At 39.3% G+C, this 9766-nt stretch overlaps 1 protein-coding gene across 1 annotated transcript; it reads right to left on the bottom strand.

Annotated features, from left to right (window-relative positions):
• Positions 1-1897: 1897 nt before the first annotated feature.
• Positions 1898-7662, bottom strand: LOC103724332 (2-alkenal reductase (NADP(+)-dependent)-like). Its single transcript, XM_008815559.4, has 5 exons — positions 7370-7662; positions 4579-4756; positions 3774-3940; positions 3032-3114; positions 1898-2460 (listed from the first exon to the last, which is right to left on the bottom strand). The coding sequence occupies exons 1-5, from the start codon at positions 7607-7609 to the stop codon at positions 2082-2084; spliced, it is 1047 nt and encodes a 348-aa protein (XP_008813781.2). The 5' UTR covers positions 7610-7662; the 3' UTR covers positions 1898-2081.
• Between the last annotated feature and the right edge of the window lie 2104 nt (positions 7663-9766).

Below are 9766 nucleotides of genomic sequence, written 5' to 3'. Positions count from 1 at the left end.
AACCCTCAACCCTTATCTAGTTTCATCTCATAAAGATAATGAAGACCTATTCTCATTTTCACATATCCTCATTTTCTTTTTATGAAGACCTATGGATCTAAGTATCAAGTCCCATCTCCTTGTCCTTGGACCCCAATTGACCTCTGCAAAGATCTCCTGAACCGCCTTGGTGCTCGGGCAACCAATGGACCGATTACTCTAGTCTTGTAGAGTGTCTTTAAAACCCACTAATAATGAACCTCTTTGAACGATTTTAGCCTTGACCGAGTCCATGCCCATGATTTATTGATCAAATCGCTTAAATCTAACCCATCCGGAACCATCGCACGCCCGGTCAAACTTCCTTTTCTCTTATTATTTTAAGACTATTAGAGTTATTTGATAGAAATTAATTTTGCTTTTAATATTTAAAATAGTTTGACAAATTCATGTAAGGAAGTTTGACGATTTAAGGTGAAAGAAGTAAGTAAATCTTACACTCCTTATTATTTTCAAATTATCATATTTTTAATGCATATGGTTTGCTATGAGTGGTTTTAATAAAAATAACATGTTTATAGAATATGAATCTGATCATGCAATTTAGTAATTTTTCATCTACTTATGCGTATGTTTTAAAAAAAAATATTTGAAAACTCTCAGATAACTATTTACAAACCTAAAGAATTGGAGAAAATCAACATCCGAAGCTAGTATCTATATGAACAGAGGCTCTGCTAAAAGATACAAAATTGACATACGAAACATAATATTGCATTGATTATGGACACATGCCCAGGATATAAAATAACCTTAGCATGAATATCGATGCGTAATATTTTGAACTATTATATATATGACTAAATGGTAGAAGAATGATTTATAAATTTATTGCCAATATGAACTTGGCGGAGGAGGAAGAGGGGGGTGAGAGGAGAGCCTTCTCAAGGAGGGAAAGGGAGCGGAGATGCAGGAAAAGTAGATTGGGGAGAGGAGGAAGAAGAGGCGGTGATGCTGGAAGCGAAGATCTCCTCTTCTTCTTCCTCCTCTCCCCACTCATCATCTTGGACTGGAGCCCCATGATCCGTGCCATCCCACATGGCGTCCGAGCCCTTTAGCGATGACAATGTCCGTCCTCCTAGCTTTCTCCCACCCTCCGTCTTATCTCCAAATCCGAAGCTCCTTCATTGCCTCCTCCACTCCCTATCTCCTCCTTTGCCTCGTCTGCTCCCCCCCGCCCCGAGGTCCACGGTGAAGGCCGCGGTCGCCGCTCGAGAAGAATCGCATCCTGTTTTTAATCATTTATTTGAGGGAAAGCCACTGCTGTTCGCCAAGATCACCCGCAAGGGAGAACGAAATATATGAAGGGAAAGGGGAGCCCGGATTGCAATATAGAAGGTGGGCTAGACTCCTAGTTTCATTATCACTGGCATTGATTGATGCCTATCAGAAAACTCTTCATGAAATTGTTCTCAAATACCAATGAGAAGAGTATTAAATGAGGATATCTCATTTCAGTCTTTCATCATCTACGTGTAAGAGTTTGCATGGCTCTTATCTACATCATCCGTTTAATTCCATGAATTCCTATCTTCATGATAAGAGGTTAATTTCCATAAGCTCTTAACTTTTGTGGGCTAGCATGTCAGTCATATAATCCCTGATCTTTTTTTTGCTGAGAATATAATCCCTGATCTTTCATAGGAGAAACAATGGCATCTTATGCTGATTTTAGCAAGGACTTTTTGTTGGTGCACTTTCATTGAAAAGGATCAAAAGAGGCATTCATGGAAGATGGGACTGTTCATAAGAGCACGGAGGGGAGACATTCAAAAGAATAATTGTGACAGACTAGACTAGACCAGACCAGCCTGCAAATATCCAGCCAAAATCACTCCCAGTAGAATGAGCAGCAACATTTACCCCAAAAATGTCTTTCTAAACGAAAAACCTCAAAAACAGCTTCTCAAACAAAATATGACATCATAGCAATTGCGCAAGTAAAATTCAGTCCTTCATAGAGGCACAATACAATCTACTTGAAAAGAGAAGATGGTTATTTTTTAGGAAGGTTTAAAGTAGTCTGATGCGGACACGATTGTTCATTCATGAGAAACTACAACCAACTTTTTACCAACATTGTGGCCTGCAAAGAGCCCCACCAGTGCTGCTGGAGCATTCTCGAGTCCTTCAGCTTTATCCTCCACATAAGTGATCTTCCCATCCTTTATATACTGGGCAATGATCTCCTCAAACTGATGATATTTATGAAAAAAATCGAAAACCAGGAACCCTTCCATTCTGATGCGCTTTGCGACGAGGTAGAATAAGTTGTGCACACCCTCAGGTTTCTCAAGATTGTATTGAGAAATCATTCCACACACTGCAATCCGACCATGGGTCCTCATGTTGATAAGAACAGCGTCCAGCATTGGACCACCAACATTCTCGAAGTAGATATCGATACCTTCGGGAAACAACCTGAAAAAAAAGACTTCGTTAGATTGTTGTTGGAAAGAAATTGCTGGTGCTCTTCTTCATCTTGCTGCAATGGAGCATATATGGTTCACATTGTAAAATTAAATGACCGAACAAACTATACTCAGGGGACAGAGCTATCTATCTAATACCAGCTTACCACTATTTATATTATTATAATAACAGGTTCTCTTTGGCCCAATATATAGATAAATATCCACAACCTGGGTATATGACAGTCCAAATAATTTGAAGGCAACTGCATGTTCTCCAAACTACAATAACCAGACCATGGGCCTGCAATTATGCAAACATCCTACATAAAAGCGCCCGCCAATCACGGATCATCACAAATTCCATTGCAGAGATTTTCAGAAATCAGGACACTTGAATTGAAGCTAAGATGCATAACATACACAGGCAAGACCCATGCCAGATACTTGTTCGTGTCATGTAATTCCATGTATCACTAAGAGTTTAAGGCTGGATGCAGAACACTAGTTTCATAAACCATCAGTTCTCTCGGGATATATAAAAAAAAATAATCAAGTTAAAAAAAGAAAAAGCAACCAACCTCTTTAAAGCTGCACTCAAGTCTGGCTCTTTCTTATAATTAAAAGCCTCATCAAAACCAAACTTGTTCTTCAATAAGTTAACCTGAGTAGACAGTGCCAAAAAGGAAGTTGAGCAATCTTAAACAGAAGAGGCAAAAGTAAAATGCAATGAGAACACAAAATCTCTCTCAGGACTATAGTGCCAAAAAAGAAATTGAGTGATGCTTAAACAGAAGAGGCATGAGTAATATGCATATGAGAACACAAAATCTCTCAGGACTAGTGCTTTGTTTCACTAAAGCTGAATGTGTACAATTTTCTTCTCTGCAACCACAATCATATCCATTATACCTCTTCGACCTCATGTTGGTCATAAGAAAACAGAAAAAGAACACATGCACTGTGAAACATTTCAGGTTATCAATGGTGCATTCTTCTAATAGGGATTGGGGACCTACAAAATTGTAGCATTTTTCAATATCTAAGCCCCTGAGGTTGCTTGCATAATAAATTGCAGCTGAAAAGGGATCTAAAGAAATTTGATGTGAAGTGCTCCCAGAAACACTCCCATTATCCATATTATGGAAAGCACAATTTGGGTAACCTGAACCCAATACATGAAACCTCAAGTTAACAACTAATAGGTGTATTCTGTTAAAAATTCCTTGCCCATTTTAAATGAATCTTCATGTGCAGGTTCTTATGTGTTTCAGCAATTCCTCTTATCCAAAATTTGAGAACCTGAGTCACAGTCATACAAACCTTGTCATCAGAGCCAGCACTTCCAACCACGTAACAGCCCATTAATTTGGCGAACTGCCCAACAAGCTGTCCAACAGCACCTGATGCAGCAGACACAAAGACATATTCCCCTTTCTTTGGTGCGCATATCTCATGAAATCCGACATAAGCTGTGAACCCTGCCATGCCTGAATATGAAATAGTGATGTCAGAAACCATACAACAAATTGTATGGGAAGCACGGAAACTAAGAAACAGAACTATTCTACCAAAGTTCAGTGACATTCTTTTTCTTCACCATAGTAACAACTTGATCTTGGCCTGGTTTAGTACACTTGTGGACTCTCTCAGCTTGATGCTCAAAGCTGATAATTGAAACCACCTTAATCATTGAAAAAATATATCTAATTTACACCGAGTTTTCCACTTGTTTGACTTTTTTTTTTCTGAACATGGTTTCAGGTATCTGCCTCAACAGGCAATCCTTGATCCAGATGATATAATTCACATATGGCCTTACTTATCCCTGAACATTTCCATTATCAGTAATAGATAATACCAAGGAATTAAAAAAAATAAAAAAATAACATTGACATTCCATACCATGTTAGATGTTAATGATTCATTGATTTTCAATATCATTTTGCCATTGTTGCAAGATTTACAACCACAGTTGTTAAACAATCATGTAATACAACTGTCAAATCAGACCTTAAAGAAACATATAACGATATCAAAGAACGACTACTGTTTAATGGTTATGTACTCAACATAGTCAGATGGCGAATACCAGATTTGTAGGCATTTTGCTGAACAAGCAACTTACCAAGAAGGCCAGTGTAATAGGAAAGGGGTACATCAGTGTATCTGATTTTGAAAAGCATCTCTGTTTCTGTGATGAGGCTATACTCTTCCCATCCAGTCATGCCCCACACAAAGTCACCTACCTTGAAATCTGGATGGCTAGAATCCACCACTTTACCCACACCGAAACCAGTTATGACCTGTACAACGAAAGAAGAAAAAAGATGAACATGGAGAAATAGGGAACCTTAAAATGTAAGCCCACATAACTAGAAGTTCCATGATGGTAATATTGTCCGAAACAGCTTTAACTTGATTGGGGAAATGGATCGCCTTTTACTTTATCAAGTTCAAAAATACTAGCTATTATTTTGAGCTCTAATGATGTAGCAAACATGAATTACAGAGAATATGACTATTTAACACAATGTAGGATCCATATGTATTATTTCTACAATGATAAAGATTTTTCAAATTATATATGTCCTTCCACATAAATTTACTACTGACTTGTTTTTCCTCTCTTGACTTGCTATTTTAGCCTTATCATCCGACCCCAAGTACTAAGTTATATTACTATAGAACTAGTAATATAATATGAGCCAAATTTTTGCATGGTAAAAGCTCAAATAACTAGAAATCGAAGATTCATGTGTGCTGCAATCATGCTAGTGACGCGTGACACTATGCCGTGACATGTCATGCCATATTGTGCCAATCATGCACCCAGTCATGTGCCAAGTTCAAGATAGGAAAAAATGAACTTGTGTCAGTTTGTATCAACTCAAGATGGTCCATGTAGTGCCAACAAACATTCATGATATATGGTACCTAACCCTTATATTGTTCTTGCATCTAGCAAGCCTAGTACATACCGTCTGGCACAAACCATCACTGTGCAACACTTTGAATCTGTGATAAAAAATGTAGTTGTAGAAGTCAACTTTGGGCAACATCGGAGATAACACATAGAAGACAAACAGTTGTAATATATATATATATATATATATATATATATATATATATGATTTTCCTAGCCATTCCACTATAGTTTCCCATTGACCCTATTTTCTCTCATTCCCTCTTCCAATATTTTTCAACTGATCATCTCATGATTTGCCCTCAAACGTTCAACATGGCAACTCCAAAAGAAAAGGAAAACCCACTCTTGGATGCATAACAACCTATCTTTCTCAAGTTTATGATCGTACAAGACCACACTCCCCGAGTGGCCTATCAAACCACTGAATGCCAAAAACTGACATCTAATCAATAGAATGACAGAATATGCACTGTTATACATTAACCAATCTTGATGAAAAGGGATGTGGACACTATTTGCTTTCTTCCAGCTCTGCAGCCTCTTTTGAACCCTATACACATTTCTCACTCCCAAATAAAAGTATTGTTGCACGTTTTCCATAGTAAACTTTGTACCGAAACAAGTATTGCTGCATCCAGATCAAAGCAGTCCAATTTCGGACGGATCAACCATTGGGTTGCAACATAGCATTTCTCAATGAATTAAAATGATCGTAAAAACACCTAAAGATGTGCTAAAAATATTTTCTATAACAGAAGGGAAAAACACACACATACACACACTCCCTTCCCCTAGGACGACAGGTAGCAAACAAATCCACAAGAACAAAGAAGAAGTGAAAAGAACCATCAAATTCCCGGTAGTTTGTGATCATGATTCACACTCATTTTCCTAACATTTTCCAAGAATTTTTTCCTATAAACTTCTCTACCTAGTGCTCTTTTGCCATTTCTTGTTTAAATAACATATTTAATTGTGCTTTTTTCTAAAAAGTCATAACTACTATACAGCAGAACGAGCTAGTGCGTTTGGTAATCGTAAGAGAAGCTCCATAATTAGCTCGGGACACCTGGAGCTCTACTTCTGCTTGTGTAGCGCCTTGGATAGTGTTTTTCACCTGAAAGCCCCCACCCCCAAGTTTTTTTAAGATCAATTTCGATGGCTGCGTGCTAGATGGCGACGAGGAGAGGTGCAAGCCTTGTCATCAGAGATCCGGATTCCAAGATGATTGTGGTTGGTGGTTACCAGATCTTCGACATCTCAATCTCGGGAGCTGAGTTGAGGACGGCGTGGGCCGGACTGGACCATGCTTGGCATGTGTTGCGGGCTAAAGCAATACACCGTGAGGGTGATTCGGCTACGATTATTGGCTAGATCTAGGGAGGCGCCGACAGTATGGGTAGGTGCCACCCCTTACTTCGAGACATTCTGATCATCGTCTGTGGTAATGTGGCCTTTCAAGCCAAGCACATCTGCAAAGAGGCCAACGGGGCTGCGGACTGGATGGCTTCGTACGTGGCCAACCACTCCAGAGATGCTTTTTCAGTCTGGAAGAGAGAGTTGCCTAGAGTGCTTCGGAATTTGTTATGTTTTAACCTTTTTGGATATGTCCGGATTAGAATTGTATGAATCATCCCTTTTAGCAAAAAAAAAAAAAAAACATAATCCTAATCGTGACATCTAATTTGAGCAAAACTGCATCATAAAGTCGTCAGATACTACTTTATTCGAATAATCAAGTATATGACACAAGCAACAAAGAAAACGACCAATTCAACACCAAAACCCCCATAAAATTACCGATCCTATCAGCTACCATTCCATCTCCTCACCCTCCAAAACCAGACCTAAAAAATTTAGATCCAAGATTCCATAAACAGTTACGATAACTCCAAAGAAAACATAAGAGAAATAAGTCGCAGGAAAAAAAAAAGTGGCTGAGAGAGAGAGAGAGGGGGGTCTTATTATATATTATATTTATATGGTATACCGAGCCGGGGACGAAGTCGGGGACGTAGGAGGGCTCGTCGTGCTTGCTCATACGCGACCGCATATAAGGGTCGCAGGAGAGGTACAGGTTCTTGAGCAGCACCGCCTTCGATCCCTCGGGGACCTTCAATCGGACGGTGTCCGTCGTCACGACCTCCATGTCGCTCTCCTTGGGGAAACCCGCCGTTATGAAGTCCTTCAGCACAACCTTCTTGTTCGCCTTCGCCCTCACCTCCGCCATCGCGCTCCCTCTCTCGCACTCCCTCTCCCTCTCCCTCCCTTTCCGGGCTTTAAGAACTCCGGGTTGTCAAGAGAAAAATAAAGTAAAATGTGTCAATTAATCGGTAAATTACTTTCTCATCCCTCTAAAGGCCCCACTGTAACAGGAGGTCCCGGTTGGCAACTTCCCCTTATTAATTCGGTAAATTACTTTCCCATCCCTCTAAAGACCCCACTGCAACTTCCCCTTATTAATTTATGCAAAAAGATTTTTTTTGAAAGTCAGGTTGGTACAAATTTTTCTTAAAAAAATTACATCATCTAAAGAAAAAAATAAATTTTAATCGGTTATAATGCCGTTATAAATAGCCTTTACTATAGTTATTGCCATAGCATTAAAAGTTTAGCAATATTATTGCCTGCACGGCGAGTATTGCAGGCTAGTTTCATTATTATGGAGGATGACTCTGGCCACTATTATAGGTTGGATCCAGAAAAATCCAAATGTGTCGGAGTGGGATCATCCTCTACTTCGAGATATTTGAGCTATTGGTCGAGATGGGGATACCTTCCTAGCTAAGCATTTTTATAGAAAGGGTAATGGGGCCACTAATTGGATGGCCTCTTATGTGATCAGTCATTCAGGCGGCACTATGTGGATGCATGGAGGAGAGTTGTCTACGCTCTCTGTGATATAGTATTTTCTGATTTTATTGGGCGTCTCCATACTCGTGTACTGTGGGATGCCCGCTTAAGCCAAAAAAAAAAAAAAAGCAATAAAAATCATAGAGTATGCAATATTTATTATAACTATTGTAATGATTGCTGTAAATTAACATGATTTTTTTTTTTCTTGAGAGTACGAAAATAGCACAATTATTGAGCCTTTGTCAAAAACGTGGATCTTGTTGGTGGATTGCAGTGTATGTCCACGTTTTTCTCACGGGAGGAGGCGTGGTGCATCACGACGCTCGGATGGACCTACAGGCATTATTTTAAATTCTGGCATCGTGATCATGGAGCTAGAATGGAGATAACTTTGAAACTAACTGTATGGAAAAGAAGGAAAAAAAAATTTAAAATTTTCTCGAGTAAAGAAGTTCAGCCAAACTTGACTCTCAACTTCACGTCTATTCTGCAGTATTATGGTTGATGGCTGAGCAAAACCAAGTAATTTGGTCCTTTCCAAACTGTAATCGCCACCACGAGCGACATATATGCAATTCTCTATGCATCCTTCCTAGCTCTTACACCTTCTTTGAAAGATCCAATCCACAGAAAGAACTTTGCCATGAAATTCCACCAAGTAGCCCCTCTCAACTTGGCTTTGAAGGTTCCAAGAATCATTAGCCAGGTTGTTTACGTCAACTCTCGACATATAAAATGTGAGAACCTCGTGCGGGCGTGTGTTTAGTTTCCCATCAGTTATTGGCTAGACAAATCTTGAGTACTTATACAGGATCAATGAGCCTAAATAATACCTTCCGGCTAGCCATTTAGGATAAGTTTCTGGATTGTTACAAATGGTATCAGAGCGAATCCGAGCCATAACCTATGTAAACTAGGAAATACTGCAGTACAGATCCATTGGGGCTAACCACGAGCCGATCGTGGTATTTGTGATTAGATTTGAATATATATGAATCTTTAGCCAGACAAGGATGTCCAAGCTTGAATGAGAAGAATATGTGAAGATTCCGTACGGGCATGTGTGTAGTCCCACATCGATTATTCGCTGGATAGATCTTGGGTACTTATACATTATCAAGAAACCAAAATAATACCTTTCGGCTAGTTATTTTGGATGAGGTTCTGGGTTGTACAGAAAGATTGAGAGAAAGAACGTGGACGATGAAAATATTGGCTAAAAACACAAATTATATATGATTTTTATAAAGCTAACTCGGAGTACTAATTATCATGTTGCATTTTGTGCAATATTCTTTGATTGCTCAGGTTGAACACTTGCCCGGTGCGCCTTCCTGTGGCAGTTGACGAATGCGACGTCACTTCATCTGTTCTCAGGAGGTAAAGTATCCTCTTGGCTCTCTGGTTCCATAATAAATTTTCTCTCATGATGTTGAACCTTGTCGTACTAAATGCGCAAGCCCATACCGCAGAATCATAATAGATATTGTGACACGTCCGAATCATGGACCACCTAATAGAAAATGAAGTA

Source organism: Phoenix dactylifera, chromosome 10, assembly GCF_009389715.1.
Source record: "Phoenix dactylifera cultivar Barhee BC4 chromosome 10, palm_55x_up_171113_PBpolish2nd_filt_p, whole genome shotgun sequence".
In the NCBI taxonomy this organism is placed as follows: Eukaryota; Viridiplantae; Streptophyta; class Magnoliopsida; order Arecales; family Arecaceae; genus Phoenix; species Phoenix dactylifera.
This window is presented reverse-complemented; position numbering and strand designations above follow the sequence as displayed.